The sequence below is a fragment of the Solanum dulcamara genome, chromosome 7 (genome assembly GCF_947179165.1).
Source record: "Solanum dulcamara chromosome 7, daSolDulc1.2, whole genome shotgun sequence".
In the NCBI taxonomy this organism is placed as follows: domain Eukaryota; kingdom Viridiplantae; phylum Streptophyta; class Magnoliopsida; order Solanales; family Solanaceae; genus Solanum; species Solanum dulcamara.
Genome location: NC_077243.1, coordinates 21,068,589 through 21,089,349, shown reverse-complemented (window position 1 = coordinate 21,089,349; position 20,761 = coordinate 21,068,589). Strand labels below are relative to the sequence as shown.

General features: G+C 31.2%; 1 protein-coding gene and 1 non-coding gene across 2 annotated transcripts; both read right to left on the bottom strand.

Moving 5' to 3' along the window:
- Window positions 1-4,397: 4,397 nt before the first annotated feature.
- On the bottom strand, window positions 4,398-6,323 carry LOC129896900 (transcription factor TCP19). Its single transcript, XM_055972890.1, has 2 exons — window positions 5,900-6,323; window positions 4,398-5,792 (listed from the first exon to the last, which is right to left on the bottom strand). Exon 2 carries the CDS (start codon window positions 5,768-5,770, stop codon window positions 4,697-4,699), a length of 1,074 nt encoding a protein of 357 aa, XP_055828865.1. The 5' UTR covers window positions 5,771-5,792; window positions 5,900-6,323; the 3' UTR covers window positions 4,398-4,696.
- Window positions 6,324-10,662: 4,339 nt separating this feature from the next.
- Window positions 10,663-10,754, bottom strand: LOC129898099 (small nucleolar RNA snoR109). The gene has a single exon (XR_008769015.1). It is a non-coding gene; the product is annotated as a small nucleolar RNA snoR109 (small nucleolar RNA).
- Between the last annotated feature and the right edge of the window lie 10,007 nt (window positions 10,755-20,761).

Here is a 20,761-nt window from a genome sequence, read left to right as displayed (position 1 = left end):
CGTCAAGAAATCAGGGGCAGAGCTAGAAAATTAGGTCCATGGTTCGCCAAACTAATAAAGTAAATTTAGTCTAAATTAAGTAGTTTAAGCTCAAGTTCAATGTCAGATGATGAGAAAGTAAAGAGTGTAGACCACACATAGTAATCCCAAAGCCAAATTTAAACCAACAATATATAGCAATAGCTTCCTATGTTTAAGTCAAAGATGGAAAGAGTAAGAAGCACACATATGCCAAACAGAGGTAATTAACGTGCCATGGAGAACGTTAATAATCCTTTTGTCTAATATATAAAACAATAACATACCTATTGTAATTCCGTAAGTGATCTCCTGAAGAGTGATATGTACACAGTTTGTTTCTAATAGGCATCGGCTGTTAATCTGTTTCTTTCAGGTTGGTCTAAAGCTTCAAGGCAAATAGTTGGTAAGGTACTAGAGGTACACACACACAAAAAAAAAACACCTAACTGTGCTTGAAAAGATAGTACTTCTCCTGGATTCAAGAGGAAGAAAGAAAAGAAAAGCTACCCTTATGGTTGGAGTACTTTATAACAACAAAGCTTTAATTATTCCAGGGTATATTTTGCACGTTTTACTCTATATATCAAGTTAAGTTAATTTGTAACCATATTGCTATGTATATATCAGGTTAAACTTGTGCAATTGAGTAAATGCCATTTTATTCAGAGTCTCTAAAATCTTTAGCGCCATTTATACAAAGTGCTGAGTATAAATACTCATATACATTATATATTATGACTAAATATAATATAACGATAATTATATTATTACAATAAAATCTTTTATTTGTTGTAGTGGCATGGCTCAGCATCGGTCCAATCGTATGGATTAGCAGTTTATAGGTTACAATGATCGTATAGCCCAAACTAATTTAGAATTGTGAGTGGGTAGTTATATTTTTCAAAAGAAATAAAAATTGTATAAAAGTTGGAAGATTTTAAGTAGAAGTAAAATGTTTGAAAATTTTCACTTGAAAACAATGGCACTCCTCTATTTCAAATTGTTTGTCTTATTTTTTTTAGTCCGTTTCAAAAGAAATTTCTCTTTTTTTTGTCAATATATTCTTTCCACATGACATATTTAATATCACAAGATTAAAGGATACGTTGATACATTTGACGTATCTTTAATTTAGGATCATAGATTCAAAAGTTTTTTTACGTTCTTAAATTTTGTATAAAAATTAAAATAGGACAAATAAATTGAAACGGAGGGAGTATATGTTAGTTAGTTAGCACTTAGCAGTTAGCTTGTTAAGTTTATATTATAGCTACATTAATAAGCTTAAGTGTTTGTTAGTTGGTTGCCTAGCTTCTATTAGTTCATTCTTGTGAGTTTGTAGTTCAAAATCGCTACGTCCTCTACAAATTTGACATTTTCTTGATTCTTGTTTTCTTTTACTTTCTTTATAATGAAGTTTCTTCCATGGTTAATATACAAGAGCTGTCAGTATAAACCTGTCAAGCTTATTCTAAGGGAAATTTACATAAATATATTATATTAAGAAAATATTTACCACCTATAGCAATAATATTTTTTTTTACTAGACACTTATAATATAGTTTTAATACAATTTTAATATATATTAGCGAGAATAGTTTATAAAAATTATTTAATACAAGTTTTATTCATGGATAATATATTTATCACACACTTTAATACACTTGTAATACATTGTGTCAATTTCTTATCAAACAAGCATAATATATTTTAAAACACTTATAATACATTTATATTGCATGCATAATTCACTTTTAATAAATGAAAGATATATCATAATATTACTATGTATTTTTATAAATGATAATAAATAAAAAATATCGCTAAAATTAATAAATATTTATTAAAAAGTGTTAACCCGGGTAATTTTTCCTTATTCTAACTACATGGGTTTTAGAGTTTGACGGTTAGGGTGGTCTAGCCCATCAATTGTATGGGCCTTAGAAATCCAACACAACCTAGCCCTTTGTTATTTTTTTAAAATAAATGTTCTATAAAAATTTTCAATTTAATATTAACTTAAAAATACAAAATTATATTTTTTCACAAGATAATATTACGTAATATTCGCTAACCAAGTCTCAATTTCATAATCAAATAATCTCAATAATACTTACTAAGTACTAAAAAATTCCAATAAGACACAAAAATGAGGGAAACATTGGATTCATTAAAAATCAAAAGAAATTCCTCCAAACACATTTAAATCCGATTGTGTTAACATTTTTATTTTCTTCTATGTCTACATTTCATATACATTATTAATTAGTTAAACATAAGGAAATAACTATAATTAATTTTAAGAACTAATAATATTTAAATTAACATAAAAAGATATTACCAATTTGGGTAGAGACAAGGGTCCAACTCATTCTTTTTAGAGATAGGAAAATCTAGAACTTGGTTATTTACTTGTTTACAATTTATTTTAGCATAACTTTTGTGGTCACATTTTAAGTCTGGAGACTTTAGATTTTGAGTTTGGAATCCTGTTTTGGTTATTTTTTAGTTCATAATTCTACAACTAGAGACGAAAAAGTAATTCATATTACCATTTAATTTACATTTTTAATTAATTACCCAATGATTGTATCTCTGTATGTTACTCTATGTTGGTTATTGTATATTTTTATGTATTACTCTACATACAATGATATACAAGTATATACAACAACGACATATGTGTGTATATGATCATTTGTACGTTCTTTGTAAATCTTTTATGTGTTTGTTTTCAACATATATCGTTGTATATCAATTGAATACATTGATATATACATGAGATACAATGATATATGGTTTATTATATGGAAAGAAGAAGCTTTGAAATCCATGGGAAAGAATTTTAGCGAAAAAGATAACTTCAGTGAAGAAAAAAGAGCTTTGATTTTGAGCAACTAGGGCGGGTAGTGATATAGCTACCGAAAAATAAAGTGAAAAATATTTTTATAAGCAAATAATATTTATTTTTTAGCAATAATGTAATGCGTGTTATTTGGCTAAATACAAATGAGACTATGGACCATGCTTCCGGCTTCCTTCTTGTGGTCATTATTAAAACACAAGTCAAGAAATTCAAAATCACACAACAAACCTCCTTGATTTTGCTACATAATTTTCAATACAACAAACCATAATATAATTAATTCAGAATAATTTATATTCAAATCAAATGACACGAGGATTTGGTAATATAACAATTAAATAGTACTATGTAGATTTGGATTGATTTTAGAAAATAAATTTATATATATTTAGTATACTGCAACTACTCTTTAATGCTAATGAAACAAGTACTGTATTTAACTTCTAAGTTTTATAAAATATAAAATGGACAAAGTACAAATATGAGTAAATATTACGGATATTCTCCCTATATTTCATATTAATTGAATTGTTGAGATGTTTAAAATAAGTGAATTGTTTAAAATTAATGATTTTTTTTTCATTTTTACCCTCATTTATAATTTCTAAATGATAATTTCAAAAGTATTAATTGCTAATATTTATATTTTTATTTTAAATTATTTGTATTTTTAAAAATAATTTACGAATAACTAAAAAAATAAAAATAAAAATAGTGTTTAATCTTTTATTCAAAACTTATTTAACGAAGAAAAAAGCTGTAGGGAGTTGAGATGATATCCTTCAATATTAGATTAGAAAAGGACAGTATATGCCACGCGTCAATTGACGTGGTCCCTACGTGACAACTAAGAGCACAAAACGTGTCAGTAAATGCGAAGCTGTTCTCTCGTCCCCACGTCAAAGCAGCAGGCCACCTCGAATACTGAGCCTGGGGCCCATTTTCCTACAAGTGGACCACGCGGGTCCTCTCTCTCTCTACCATTCTTATTTATTAAGACAATCAAAATCAGATTTCTCGAATTGTGACTTATTATGATAAGATAAAATATTCTCATGATCTCGTAAATGATGGTCATAATTTTTGACTTTGGATTGTTTCATGGACAAAATTTTGAATTTAAAAATTAATTTATTTTAAATTTTAAATTTTGCACGTTAGATAAGCATAGATTAAAAATTAAGACCAACCCCCTCTAAAATTACTATAAGTGACCCCACATTCTGGTGTGTATTGACTAGTATTCTTTGACCTACCCTTGTTTTCTTTGGATGGGGATTACTTTAGTGGGCCACTACTTTCTACGTGCGTTACTCTAAAGTCACATGCAATTTTTTTTTTAGTAATCCAAGTGCACGGGGCAAATGGCCCAATTATAAGCACCACATTACACTGCTACAAATGGATTTAAAGTCGAGAAAAAGGAGGAGATTTAAGTTTCCACGCTTAGTTTAAAAAGTCAATCCAACCAAATCAAAATCGTTTTGCTTTTCATAATCACATTAAGGAGCACTAAAAAGCATAAAATTATGTGGCCCAAAACTAACAAAACACCAAGTTGACATTTAAAATTGATCAACCCATGTCATCACAGCAAAGCAACCTCCGTTTCTTGAGGAGGAATCATATTCTAATACCATTTGCTAAGCAAAATGTTAAAGCTAAGACACAGTAGCTATGAATTAGGCAAATATTAGTGCCTAATTAAGAACATCAAAAAATTTCTTTTGAGAAACTACAACTAGATGTTTATCTAGAAGACATGAAATAGATTTTTTTAAAAAAAGTTTTATGAGTCTAGAACCCTAATCAGGATTTGGAGGAGGAAGTTTGATCATTTTCACCAGAACCAGAACCAACCATAAACTGAAGCTCCTTCTTGTCATAAATCTCTAATGAAAAATCCCTAAGCAACTGTGTAGTACTTGTGGAACTCGAACTAGGAGCCATGGCTGAAACAACATTACCTAACTTATCTCCATTCCCATCACTTTTTGGCACACAAGAGCTGCTCATTTGAACCTCACTAGCAGCAGCGGCAGAGATCCCAGCTGCATGACCCATAATAGGCTGCATTGCAGATACAAAACTTGGGATGGGCCTTCCAGGTACATTAAATATTGGAGTGGCCCACAACTGAGCCCCAGTAGTAGCAACTGTTGTATTAGTCCCTGGCGGCAGCATATAGAAAGCTGTCCCACCGGTAAATGCAGTGGTGGGTACAAGTCCATTCCCAGAGCCCACTGGCCAAACAGGAACAAGACCTTGTGGGGCAATTGGAGCAACGGGTGCAAAATTCGATGCCTCATGCACCTCATAAAACTCGCTATTTGAAGCCCTTTTCCTTCTCTTCTTCGAACTTTCTCCCTCGTTATTTGTCGCCGGTGAAGTCGTTGGTATTTTCAGCGTTCCATTAACTGATACAGCGATGGCCGGAACCGTACCCGTTCCGGTGGCGGCTATTATCGCTGGCTCGGCGCGTTCTAGAAGCCACCTTATAGTCTCACCTTCCGATTTATGGCCCAGTTCTCGCGTTAATTGGAAGATTCTAGCCGCACAAGCCGCCGGCATTCGAATTCTCCGACCACGGCCTTCTACTTTTGTGTGCCTGTCCTTCGAGGATCTTTTCACCGGTTGTTTCTCCACCTTGTGCAATTGCATATTCAGCCCAACTGACGCAGAGACCCGCAAATCGTTGTCCTCTGGTTCTTCCTTCAACAACGGCACCATAGCGGTTGAAGGCGGCGGAGATCGCTCCAACCCTACCGCTGTAATAGTGTATTCTTGGGAATCGCCAAGTAACGGATCAGCGGCTAATATCTTCGAATCGCTAACCTCGTCATCTTCCGGTTCAATGTTTTGGCTGTTCTCAACACATGCCATTTTGCAGAAAAATCTAAGATAGCTGAAATCAAATTAAAGTAAAATAAAATTGGTTACAAGGGATTAAAACCCCGGAAAGTTTAGAGCTGAAATTAAACCCAAATAAGGCGTGAAAAACGAAGGGTGTACTTGTGAGCGACTGAAAATCAGGAAAAAAGAAGAAGAGGTCAGACTTGATTCCAAAACAGTTTTTAAACTCACAACCAACTTTACATAGCATAGATCTATGGTAGAAAGATATAAAATGAAGGAGCAAACATTGTGCTGTGCTAGAAGAAAATGTAGCCTAATATATTATACAAGATTCAACTTTTGGTTGGAGCTGCTGAAATGAAAAAGAAAATGACAAAGGAATAAAGAAGTTGCAGGGGAAAACAAGTTGCTGGACCAAAAAACTAGTGCTGTGATGGTTTGTGAGGGAGCTGTTGGGGCAAGGAGGAAGAAAGAAGTAGCAGGAAGAGGTCTGGTGACTGGGTAAGAAAGGAGGTTTGAGTTCTCATTTTGTCTTTGAAAGCTACTCATCTTACCTTTTAATTGTCCCATGAGGTTAAATGGTATAAATTTTGATTAATATTTTTAATTTCAGTGGCTATTATTTTTTTTTATTTAACTTTTTCTTCGTTAACATAAACCTTCAAATAAGATTCAATTTTTTCATTCTTTTTCTAATTGCTTGATTTTATAGCTATAATATTCTTTTTCATCTTATTCTGTTCATGATTATTTTTTTGTTGATGTAGACTTTCGGCAAAATTAAGAATTTTATGATTGGATGACAATCTCAAAAGAAGATTTTGGGATTGTAAAAACTATAAGCTATGAATTAATTTTTTTTATTGAATTTATTTTATCTATTAAATTTGGTCACTAATATTTCGTTATTCAATTTCTTACAATTGAATGCTTGAGTTTGTTGCAAACCCAAATCGAAGAAGATATTAATCTTGAAGATGATGCTCAACCAGATGAGCAAAATATGGAAGCAAATAAAGCCCTAAAAAAATTTAAATCAAAATTTAATAGGTAAAAAAATGCGAACAATACCCTAACAAAATAAAAAAAATAACAAAGCATATACTTATCAGTTCTTTAACCAACGTTTTTAGGTTAAAATCCTTTGATTTCCATAGAAATCGAAGGGTTATGTTGTGACATTGGAGAAACACTTTTGTGGGGAAGAAAGGTAGAAATTGAAAGATTTGTTGCTGAACTTTAAAATAACAAAACCCTTTCTTTTAGTTCTTTATGTTAATTTATCTTTTTAATTAAAGAAATAACAAAATTCCTTTATTTTTTATTTTTTTAATTATATATATACACACACACATACACACACACATCACACCCGTTAAAAAAATTCACGTGTAGCACGTAAATGACACATTTTTGTGCTTGAAATGGGAGGGGTGTCCTCAAGTTTATTTCGTCAAGTTGAGGGTTTTTTTAAACCTATCAATAATTCAGGGATGAAACCAATAATCTGCGTCAAGTTCGGGGGTGTTTTGAATACTTTCTCTTTTTTTTTTTAATTATATATATATGCCACATCAGTTTAAAAAATTCACATGTAGCACATAAATGACATATATTTTGTGTATGAAGGGGTGTATTTATGTTTAGTTCATCAAGTTGAGGGTGTTTTAAAGTCTGTTAATAGTTTATGCACGAAATTAATAATTTATGCTAAGTTTGAAGGTGTTTTTAATAATGTACTTTGTAAAGTTTACGAGAAAACGATCAAAATAGAGCTTATTAGTGTTACTTTAATTTATTCCTTAATATATTTTACGTACTTGATTGAAATAGTTTATAATATATAATAAAAAATGTTCATTTTACTAATTTTAGGTTAAACTTAATAGATTTATCAAAAAAGAGTGTTGAGTATAATAATGGATCTCAAATGACTATTAAAATTCGAGCAAGTTTCAAATATATATAATAATTAAAGTAATTAGTTTGCAATAAATATAGTCATGTTTTATTTATATAAAAAAATAATTAAAAATCATAAAAAGTATATATTGACTATAGAGTATAATTTACTTATACATGAACTATATACTAAATTTATATTATAATACACTCAAAAATTGAATATAGCTCAAATATACATGAAGTGTACACTGACTATTCAATCTCAACCAATTTAAAATTATCATCAATAAACAGTTTCAAATTTTAGATATAAAATCTTCTCGATATTTTGAGTCTTTTGATGATACATCAGAAAAATTTTAGGAAAGAAAAAGCGGAGGAAGAGGAGGACGTATAACACAAAAGAAGAGGAGAAAGATACAGATGACAATAAAGGGATGAGACTTGCACTTCTACTGTGGTAAAGAAGGCCGAATGACCCTTTTTTCTTTTTTGTAAATTAGGTTAAAAAAATGGTAAGTAAAATTTATGTACTGATATTTTACATAATTTGCCCTAAAATCTATCATTTGTTATTTTCTTTTCTAGCTCCGAAAAAATGTTTCACGAAATCTTCTTATTGAAAGTTCAAAATTTTCTATTATCTTAGTAATATAATATTTGAATTTTAACTTGATAATAGAGAATATATAGAACGCAAAATGTGCATTCCTCCATCCGATTCGAACATGTGAATGTTCTTGCTCGAGTTCTTTCATTGCTTCTCCTGCTCTTTGGATTTTTTTTCCTTTTATTCTGTCTGATTTGCCCAAACAATATTAATAACAACAAAATGCACATGATAAATAAAAAGTAATGAAGCACGGTGAGTAGTTTAAGAAACCTCTTTATTATATGTCTCTCCCGCTTATATATATATATATATATATATATATATATATATATGATTTTATCAATTTTCTTGGAGATTGATATGCCCCTAGTGGCTTTGGAGATAAAAATAATATTTTAGGAAACAGAAAATAGCTACTTTGTTAGATAAAATAGTATATATTAGATTTTATGGAACTTTTTTTTAGCTAACAAATAAAAAAATATTGGTGAATTTTGTTAGCTGCACAGTTAATCTTAATATTTTTTTATAAATTTATTAGATTTAAAATAAAGAATCAAAATGAACATAATTTGTTTATATATTAAAAACAATTTCAATCAAGTGGTATATATTAAGAATCGAAATAAAATAATATCAATGCATTATGAATCCGTTTGATCGTTTTTTCTAAAGTTGACATGTCCACCAATTAAATAGTCAAGGGCTTTTACGATAATACCTTCACATCATCAAATTAAATCAAAATAAAATAAAAATCAATTTATTGAATCAAATTGATTTGATTTTCAGTTTAGATAAGCAATTAAGTGAATACAAGCCCTTAACACCCCTTTAAGATCATATAAAAAAAGAGATAAGTATCAAAAACAATATAAACTATTTTTTTTGTGAGTTTCATACTTAAATTATTGGAAGTATGAGTTTCATACCTAAACTATCACTTATTAGTTTGAGAAACACGCTTCAATAGTGTGTGTAATACACTCTTTCTATTTTTTAAAAACACCTTGCCACATGAATAAAATATTTCATCTTGACAAAAATTAGATAAACTATTAATGTTAGTGAAAAGTTAAAGATTAAAGTATTTAACCCAAAGAAAATTATTTTTTATAAAAGAAATTAATTTTTAAAAATATAAATTAATTTTTTTTAAAATAAAATTTAAAATATTTTGTTCACGCACTCCACCACCTCTCCCCCTTCCAATCCCCGTCCTTTTATTTTTAAATTCTTTTTTTATAAAATATTTTTAAAAAATTCATACTTCACCCCTCCTCTCACTCCTTCCTTAAAAATGTTATTATTTTTATTTTTTTAAAAATAAAATCATACTCACCCCATCTAATCCTACACTCTTAATTTATTTTTGTTGGATTTTAAAGGTGTGAATGGGAAATGAAAGGTTGTGACTTTCCGAAAGGTTGTGACTTTTTCAAAAGAGTTGTGACTTTTTAAAAAGAGTTGCGACTTTTCTGAAAGGTTGTGTCTTTTGAGAAGGGTTGTTTCTGTTTCGATAAGCCATAATAAGCGCATGTTCATACTACCCTTTGTTGTCTATAAATAAAGGACTTTCCTCTCATTCTTAAACATAAAATTTCTCATTCTTTTACATATATATTTTCTTTCAAACCAAGTTGAGTCTTTGTGTGATTTTGTTGCTGGCTTTTGAGTTCGCTGAAATTATTGAAGTTTGAGGTACCGCTACTTCTTTAATAGTTTATCCATTTTATCTTGGGAGGAAATAATTCATAACCTCGGATACAGTGAGGGATTAAATTCCTTAAGGACACATAGTGAATTCTATGGACTCGAATACTATTTTTTATTTTCATATTTATTGTTTCTGGTTTGTTAACCTTAATACATGAGGGATAACAATCTTAAAGAATTTAATATTTTTTCCTGTATCTGAGATTTTTGGATTGGGGCATGACAGATCTTAGAAGTCATTGCCATGGTATCTATATGATTCTGCTATGTCTAAGTAAGTACATTATTAAGGAATCTTAGACTTGATACTACAAAGTAGTATTTTTTTTCTTACCATAACCTTGGTCAAATTAAAGATGATTAAGTTAAATAATGTGTTATTGTCTTAATAGTTTTCACAAACTATTTTCCAAGGTTTATTATTTGTTGTGATAAAATTGTGTAGAGAAATGCTTTTGGGTGTATTTAGGGCTGCTTATCGGGCGAATCAGATGGATTATTATGCTTAACGGTTTAACTTAACAGTTATCGACTTTTAAAAGTACTAATCCGCTAGCCAACCTATAAGATATCGTTTGGTTCGATATCGTATTAGCAATTATCGGACGATTATTGGGCGGTGTATCGGTGGTAACATGTAAAATTTCTGCCATTTACTTCAATTCCCCTTCTCAACAGGCATGCATAATGTAAGAAGTTAGGTAAGCAGATATGTGAATAGATTAACAACAACCCGCCACTTAAACTTCACAGTATATTCATATATAGCTACAACCACCATGGCAGTCAAGAAGAGTACACACAACTTAATACTCATCTTGGTAACATGTAGCTTCAATACAGAGGAAAATCTTGACATGGAAAAAAAGTATGTCACTGAGCTTTGAAGATTAAAGAAAACAAATTGCATAAACAAGAAAATTCCCATATTGTGAATTCTAATTAAAGATGTTTATACTCAACAAATACTCAATATGACCTCTTAACGCGAGTTCAAACCGTAGAAAACAGAAAAATAGTACTAACAGAAAAATAGTACTACCAAAAAATCAGTTTCAATAGAAATGTTGTAGGTGTGTTCTTCCTTTAAAAGATAAGCTCATGTGGTTTCGTGCCTAAATTCATTGAAAACCTTGCAGACAAATACGCCTTCAATTCACGAATTCCTTCGATGGCCTTGAACAATGCAGCGTCCACAACTTTCTGCTCGTCTTTCTTTTCTTGTGGAAGCACATTCTTCTCCTGCATTCAACAAATGAATACAAATCATATTAAATCAAAAAATTCTCAAATGTCTACTCCTGCTTCAAATTAGATAACACAATGCTGAAGAATTTCAACAATGTATGTTAAACAAAGAGAGTATTCACTATTACAAAGGAGTAGCAAGTGCATTAGTTCTCACCAATATATATTTATACTAAAAGTTAGAACTTTTTTTCAAAAGTAAATCCTCAAATCATCTCTAACCAAGATCATAACAGAACATTATGAAAGTCATCTTGTACTATATTTCAACTACAGTAGGCGTAGGGTCTTTCCCAGTGCTGGCTAAATCTGAAGAGAAAATTATCATAATGAGTCATGTAATATACAACAAATATAATAAAAAGTATCATTACCTTGTTCAAGCTGCTCGAGATTATCAAGATCTTCCTCAACGCTAACAAATTATTTTAATTTTTATTTCGAAGCCAATCTTGAAGACACACTGAGCTTGCACTAAATTAGGAGTCAATGAACTCCTAAATGAATCAAGAAGACGTCCTCCCGTACTAAATGCAGATTCAGATGCTACACTTGAAACTGGTACAACTAATGCATCACGAGCCATCTCAGCAAGAATAGAAAATCTAGCTGAGTTCATTTTTCACTAGTTTAGGATGTTAAATTCTTTACTATCATCCTCAATTTCTTCACCAAATTATTTATCTAACTCCATTCTAGCATCCACACCTCCATTCGATGTTTTATAGTTCTTTAGATCTTTCATGAGTGATTCTAAAAGTCATGTACTTTGGGTACTTACTTGACTGCTAGAAAGCCTGAAAGTAGAAGTGTCCAGTGAAGAGCAAGGTGAAGATTGAGCAAGCACGCTGCCTTTTGAGTTGGATTTTACATACTCGCTAAATAATGAAGTCATGTACTTCTTTACTTCTGCTTGTATAGATGACCCTTTTTCTCCAAACAACTTTACAACTGCATAGCTAACTGATTCAAGCTTGTAACGAGGATCCAAAATACATGAAATAAAAATTATCTTGTTCATTTTTGCTGGATTTCCCCAATATTTATTAAATTTTTCTTGCATCTTTTTTGCCATATCACTTAAATCAGTGTTTTCGCTTGCCATCAATTGATTCAAATAAATAGCAATCGCACAAATTTCAAGAAAATGAATATTTGACGTAACATAACGTGATCTAGCTATTTTCAAAGTAAGAAGATAAAATATCTCAAGAAATTTCGTAATTCTTTTCACATGGACCCAATCACTACTCAAAAGTTCACTGACAGTGATTCCAATTTCAATATAAGAATTTTTAAGATAATGTCTCAGGCCAATTTCATGGGAAACATAATTTGAAAATGCATTCTCAAATTCAACAGCCCTACTCAACATCAGATAAGTGGAATTCCACCTAGTTGGAACGTCTAAGCATAAAGATTTTTTGCAACTGAGTTGTTTATCGTTACAACTTTCTTGAAAATTTTTCAACCTTGCAGGAGACTGCCTAACATATCTAACTGCATGTCTTACACGTTCAATAGACAAAGAACATTCTTTTAAACCATCCTGGACAACAAGATTCATGATATGAGCCATACACCTTACGTGGAGGTGATTACCGTTCATCAAATTTGTTTCCATTTTTGTTAATTGCTTAGACAATTCTTTTACTGTCACATCATTTGAGCTTGCATTATCAACCGTGACAGTAAAGATCTTATTTATCCCCCACTCACGTAAGCACCTACTAATACCATTTGTCATATCTTCACCTTTATGGCTAATAATAGGACAAAAAATAAGTATTTTCTTGCGCATGTTCCAATCACTATCGATCCAATGGGCAGTGATACACATGTAATTGATTCTTTGTATAGAAGTCCATGTGTCAGTGGTAATACAAATTCTCTATTTTGTTTCTATAAAATACCTCCTCATCTTTTTTTTTCTTCATTAAACAGATTAAAACAGTCTCTAGTTACAGTACTACGGGAAGGGATCCAAAAATGAGGTTGAGCCATTTTCATAAATTCTTTAAAACCTTCTTTTTCGACAAAGCTAAAAGGAAGTTCATCAACTTTTACCATACGACATAAAGCCTTCCTACACTCTTCTTGGTCATTTCCAAGAGTCAACAGCTACATCACCTTGACTACCCTCCAGAATAGATTTAAAGCCTATGGTTGATTATTTTTTATCAACAAGAGGAGTAGGAAGTTTAGAACATGTCAACAAATGACCAAGAAGAGTTGATATACCATCTCTTGAATTAAAATAGTACAACTTATAGCAATGGCTACATTTTGCTTTCATACCTTCGAAAGTTTCAACTTCTGTAAAATGATCCCAAGCAACAGACCTTTTTCTCCTTCTTTTAGCACTAGCTGACAGAGTTCTCTCAGCATGACTTGCTGCATTTGAAGCCTCACTTTCACCTATTACCTTATCACTTTGTTCAGCCATGCTAGAAATTTAAGACTTTGAGTCCCTGTATTTCAATCAACAACCCAAAAATAAGCTACGATATGGATAATCAATTTTATACCAATAGTTTAATAACGCCAAAATCAGTGAAGCACATACCAAAATTAACAGAAATAATCAAAGCAGATTTGAAGCCGATTTAGACATAAAGTGAGGATTTAGGACATTAACATAAAGAATTAGTGAACCAAGGATCTGAAACCTCAAAGAAATTCATGCTTTAGCCAAAATTCACAACAAGAGTAAACATGCATCAAAAGAATATATTGGAAAATCAATAGATAGAAATGAGAAATTAAAAAAATGAGAAAACAAACCTAGAAGGATCTTTCGCCGGAGACAGTAGATGAGGGCAAAATTTCGTCGAAGACAAAAATGGTCTTGCTTGTCTTTGCGGTGAAATTTCGCCGGAGACAGTAAATGAGAGCGAGAGGATAGAGGCGGAGGGGAGGAAAGAGAAGAGGGAGGCAACGAGTTTGGAGGTTCGACGGCCTAAGGGAAAGGAGAGGAGGTCTTATAGAGGAGAAGACAGGGCGATGCCATCTCTTGGCCTCACAAGAGACTGAGAGAGAATGAGAGAATAGAGATGAGACAGATGCGGCAACTGGCAAGGGTCTTATACTCTTATTTAGGTTTAGGTAAAATTAGGGTATAGTAATATAGTTTTTTTTAATGTCTTATACTCTAAATGGGCTTGGCCTATTGAGGCTTATCTTTAGGTTTATAAATTATAATTACCATATATATTTTATATGTTTAGGGATAAAAATATAATAAAATATAATAAATTCTTAACAGGTTAACGGTTTACCCAATAACAAAATTGAGTAATCCATCCCCCACACCAATAAGCCATTAATTATAAAATTTAAATTCATTCCCAACCCGCTAATCCGATAACCCAATACCAATAAGCCAATAAGCCAATTTTGCGTTTGGGTTATCGGTAGCGGACGGTTTTGAACAGCCCTAGGTGTATTACATCCAATATTGGATGCATCTTTTCAAGGATCTTAATCTAAGAAAGTAGATAGCAAGACATTTTTTTCCAGAAAAGAAGAAGAAAAGAAAAGTTTAATATTTGATTTGAAGAATATAAAAAACCTCATCGAATATTAAATTTGTTCCATAAAAGAACATATTACTTGGTCTGATTACGTGGAAGCTCTATAGAATTTATCATTCATAGATTTAAAGTCAGTCCAACAAACTTGGTAATGAAGGAAAGTTTTTTGAAAAGAAAATCACATCCTTATGATTTTCTAATTCTGTTTTGGAGACTAAAACTTGTGTAGTTTTCTACTATGTATGAAATTCGATTGTGTCTGATGTTTGGAAACTAATATCTTTTGATTTTCTACTCCTTTGGTTTGAAGAATATAAAAACTTCACCGAATAAATCAGACTGTGCATTTGATTTGAAGAATATTAAAACTTCAACAATTTATCAAAACTGTATTTGTCTTTAGTGTTAGTATTTTTCAATATGTCTTATCTATCTTATCTTATCTTATTTATTTATTTATTGTAGTTATGCTTCTTTCTTCCCGTACCACTCTACCACGACCTTCCCTTTTGCTATTCCTGTTTTCATCTTGTTTTCTATATGTTTGCCCCTATCTGACCTTTTATCTTGTCCTCTCTTAAAGCTGAGGGTCTTTCGGAAACAGCCGCCCTACCTTTCAAGGTGGGGGTTAGGTCTGCGTACACTCTACCCTCCCCAGACCCCACATTATGGGATTATACTGGGTTTGTTGTTGTTGTTGTTGTTGTTAGTATTTTCAATACTAAGTGATCTGTCTAATTGTGACAAAAGAAAAAAAATATACTAGTAACATAAAATTAATGATTTTGTGCCTGCAATGGATGCCTTTACGAATTAAACTTTGACAATATATAAAGATTGTCAGAGGAAATGAAAGCACTACAATTTGTTTTTGTAGAATATTATCTTTAAAAGAGGTTTATGCTGTCAATATATATTTTGATAGTATATATTTGAAAGTATGAGAAAACAAATATGTGAAAAATTATTTTTAAATACTTGAAAAATATTTTTGAAATCATATTTAAAATATGGGGGTTCTTTGCTTGTGATAAAGACAAAATTAGTCTTGGTGTCTAATTTAAATGTGGAAGCAAAAGATATGAAATTGAATGACATTCTTGTATTATGTTAGAACCACAAAATTCTTGGAGTATATTTTGGTCATTGAGTTTCTCTTTTACTAGTATATGATATGATATGACTAGTATGAAACTATCAAATTATATATATATATATATATACTTTTTCAAAAGAGTTGTGTTCTCTTATGAATAAGTGTCACTTAAAATGTTGTGATCTTTCATGAAAATACATGTCTACTAAAATATAATTATTTGTATAGACATGAATATTGATAAAAAAAATCATCTGTCATATTTTGTGTTATAAAGAAGCATTTGGTTCATATGCTCTTACTGAACCCGATGAGACTATGTTCATGGGTAATTCTGCAACAACCAAAATTGAAGAATATGAAAAGGTCCCCTTGGAAAGGACATCTAACAAGGTGTTGACTTTAAACAATATTTGTATTTGACAAAGTTGTAATAAGTAAGAAAAAAAATATTTGTAGGAAAAGATTAACCTCACGGAGGGTCTTTTTAAACTTAATATTTCTAGTCCTTCTTACTTTCTTGAGCCAAATTGTTTATGGCATGAACGTTTGGGACATGTCAATTACAAAACCTTGTGAGAACTGATCAACTTAGAAGTTTTACCTAATTTTGAGTGTAATAAATCAAAATGTCAAGTTTGTATTGAATCTAAGTATGCTAAGCATCCATATAAATCTATTGAAAGGAATGATCCCTTAGAGTTGATTCACATTGACATTTGTGGTATGAAGTCAACACCAACTCGTGGTGGGAAAAAATATTTTATAACTTTTATTGACGATTGTACTAGATATTATTTTGTCTATTTGTTAAATAGTAAGGATGAAGCAATAGAAGCATTTAGACAATATAAAACTAAAGTTGAAAATCAGTTGAATAAAAAGATAAAAATGATAAGAAGTGATAGGGGTGGAGAGTATGAATATCCTTTTGCAGAAACATGTTTGGAAAATGAAATCATCTATCAAACTACTGCCCTTTATTCACCACAATCAAATGGAATTGCAGAAAGGAAGAATCGAACTTTAAAGAAAATGATGAATGCCTTACTTATAAGTTCAGGTTTATCGCAAACCTTGTGGGGAGAAGCCATCCTTACAGCAAATCGAATACTCAATAGAGTTCCCTACAGCAAAACACAGTCTATTTCATATGACAAATGAAACGGAAGAAAATCAAACTTGAAATATTTCAAAGTGTGGGGGTGTTTAGCCAAAGTCCAAGTTCCTAAACCTAAGAGAGTCACAATAGGACCTAAGACTGTGGGCTGTGTTTTCATTAGATATGCAACAAATAGTAAAGCATATCGATTTTTGGTTCATAAGTCCTAACATTGAAATATTCATGACAATACGGTAATAGAATCAGATAATACTGAATTTTTTAAACATAGCTATCCATATAAAACTAGATTTGAAGTATCTAGTGAAGGGTCTAAACGACCTAGAGAAAAACCAAAGGAGAATGTACCTAATAAAAAGAATCCAAGGCGTAGTAAACGTCAAAGGACAGTTATTTCATTTGGATCTGATTTTGTAACATTTATTCTTGAACATGAGCCTTAAACATTCAAAGAAGCTATGTCCGCTGCGGATTCATCTTTTTGGAAAGAGACTGTCAATAGTGAGATTGATTCAAAATTGAGTAACCATACTTGGAAATTGGTTCATATTCCTCCGGGAAACAAACCTTTGGGTTCAAAATGAATTTTCAAAAGAAAAATGAAAGTTGATGAAACTATTAACAAATATAAGGCAAGACTTGTCGTCAAAGGATTTATATAGAAAGAAGACCTTGATTATTTTGATACATACTCACATGTAACTAGGATTACATCCATTCGAATGTTAATTGCACTTGCTGTAGTATATGACCTTGAAATCCATCAAATGGATGTAAAAACAGCTTTTTTAAACGAAGAATTGGATGAAGAAATTTACATGGAACAATTCGAGGGCTTTGTGGTTCCTGGTAAATAAAATAAAGTTTGTAAACTTGTTAAGTCACTTTATGGACTAAAACAAACACCCAAACAATGACACGTGAAGTTTGACCAAACTATGTTGGCAAATGAATTTAAGATTAATGAGTGTGATAAATGTGTTTACATTAAACACACTCCAAACAAAGTTGTTATTATTTGCTTATATATGGATGATATGCTAATAATGAGTAATGACATTGCAAACATAAATGCTACTAATCGTATGCTTTCTAGTAAATTTGATATGAAAGTTGTAGGAGTTGCCGATTTGATATTGGGAATTAAAATTCACAAAACTTCTCAAGGTCTACCATTGTCTCAGACTCATTATATCCAAAAGGTACTTAAAAAATACAAGTACTTAAACTTCAAAAGTGCAAAAACACCAATTGATGTGAACCTTGATCTTGCTAAGAATAAAGGTGAAAGTCAAGCTCAATTGGATTATGCAAGAGTGTTGGGAAGTTTGATATACATCATGAATTGTACACAGCCAGACATAGCTTGTGCTATAAGTAAATTGAGTCGATACACAAGTAATCCTAACAAAATCATTGGATGGCAATGAAATGAGTTTTGGGGTATTTAGAACATACTCAAAACTTTGCTTCACATTACAATAAGTATCCAATAGTTGTTGAAGGATATAGTGATGCAAATTGGATTACTAGGTCAACTGAAACTAAGTCCACAAGTGGATACGTTTTGACCATTGGTGGATGAGTGATATCTTGGAAATCATCCAAATAAATATGTATAACTCGCTCTACAATGGAGTCTGAGTTTATATCCTTAGACAAGGCTGGTGAAGAAACAGAATGGCTTCGGAATTTCTTAGAAGTTATTCCATTTTGGCCTAAATCAATGGCTCATATATGCATACATTATGATAGTCAAGATGCAATAGGAAGAGATGGGAGCGTTATGTATAACGATAAGTCTCGTCACATACGACGAAAACATAATATCGTTAGGCAACTTCTCTCTAGTGGAATTATCATAATTTCCTATGTAAAGTCAAAGGATAATGTGTCAAATCCACTTACATAAGGCCTAACTAGAGAGGGAGTTGAGCAATCATCAAATGAAATAGGACTATGGCCGAGGACAAATCATCGTGACGGTAACTCTACCTAGAAGACTAGAGATCCCAAGGTATAGGTTCAAGGAGATCAAACAAAGTCATTGATGACGGTTCAACATTGTCAAAATAATTTTTATGATCCATTCTCATGATGCGACAATGTTCAGTATCAAGGATAAGGCATTAGGACCTTTTAATGATATGTAAGTTTGATACAGGGCATATCAAATGGTGTTCTATGGGATAACACATTTAGATATCACCTATGTAAGTGTGAAGTGTAAGCCGCTTCAAGGAGAATCCTGTAAGGCCAGTTCTCTACGCACTTATGAACCAAGAAGTGTTCATGTCCGAAATGAACAAAACAATGAGAACCAAAAATAGTTAAAGGGTTGATTGTGTGACTTATGTTGTCAGGTATACACCAAAGCTCGACGGTTCAAAGATATCAAATCTATCGATTGACCGAGTATATCCGATATATGTTCACTACGGAAAGTTTAAAAGGAAACCAACTTATCCAGATGCAATTAATTCTTATTTAAAAATCACACAGTTTTTTATGCATATGTTTTAACAATAGTCATTTTCCCATTCATGTGGGGGATTGTTGGGTTTTAAATGTGTGAATGGGAAATGAAACGTTGTGACTTTTCTAAAAAGTTGTGACTTTTTAAAAGAGTTGTGACTTTTTAAAAGAGTTGCAACTTTTCTGAAAGGTTGTGTCTTTTGAGAAGGGTTGTTTCTGTTTCGATAAGCCATAATAAGCACCTGTTCACACTACCCTTTGTTGTCTATAAATAGAGTACTTTTCTCTCATTTTTAAACATAAAATTTCTCATTCTTTTGCATATATATTTTCTTTCAAACCAAGTTGAGTCTTTGTGTGATTTTGTTGCTGACTTTTGAGTTTGCTGAAATTATTGAAGTTTGAGGTACCGCTACTTTTTTTAATAGTTTATCCGTTTTATCTTGGGAGAAAATAATCCATAACCTCGGGTATAGTGAGGGATTTAAATTCTTTAAGGACACATAGTGAATTCTGTGGACTCAGATACTATTTTTTATTTTCATATTTATTGTTCCTGGTTTGCTAACGTTAATATATGAGGGATAACAATTTTTACTTTTTTTGATATATTTTTCTCCTTTTCTGTTAGATATGTAAATATAATAAGGAAATATTTTTTCCTACTTGCGTACCGAATATAACATAAATAAAATTTTTATTTTAAGAAAAGTCTTGCGGCAAGTAAAAAAATACTTTTCTAAAATTATATATATATAACACAAAATGATTTTTTTTTGAAAGTGGAGAATTTTATTAGGGCCGGGAAGAATTTTATTTTATTTTATAAAAAGTCTAAATTATTATTTGAAGGAGGGGGGAGGGAGTGGGGGGGGGGGGAGGAAGATGAAGTAAGATTTTTTTTAAAATTTTTTTATAATAGAAATTTAATAAATAAAACTAAAAAATTGGGGTGGCGTGGGGGTGGGGGTATAGAGAAATTAGTGGAGTGAGGTAAGAAAAATATTTTATATTTTATTTCATAATTTTTTTGAGCTGGAGATAGTAATACTTTAATCTTAATTTTAATTAATTCTAATAATTTATTTAATTTTTGTTAAGATGTAATATTTTGTTTATGTGGAATGTAATGTGATAAATTATTTAAATGAAAAAGATAGTGTAATACACACCATGATGAGAGTGAAATAAAAAGATACGTGTGTTTCTCAAACTAATAAGTGATAGTTTACGTATGCAACTCACACTCCCACTAGTTTAGGTATGAAATTCAAAAAAATGTATAGTTCAAATGTGTTTTGACACTTAT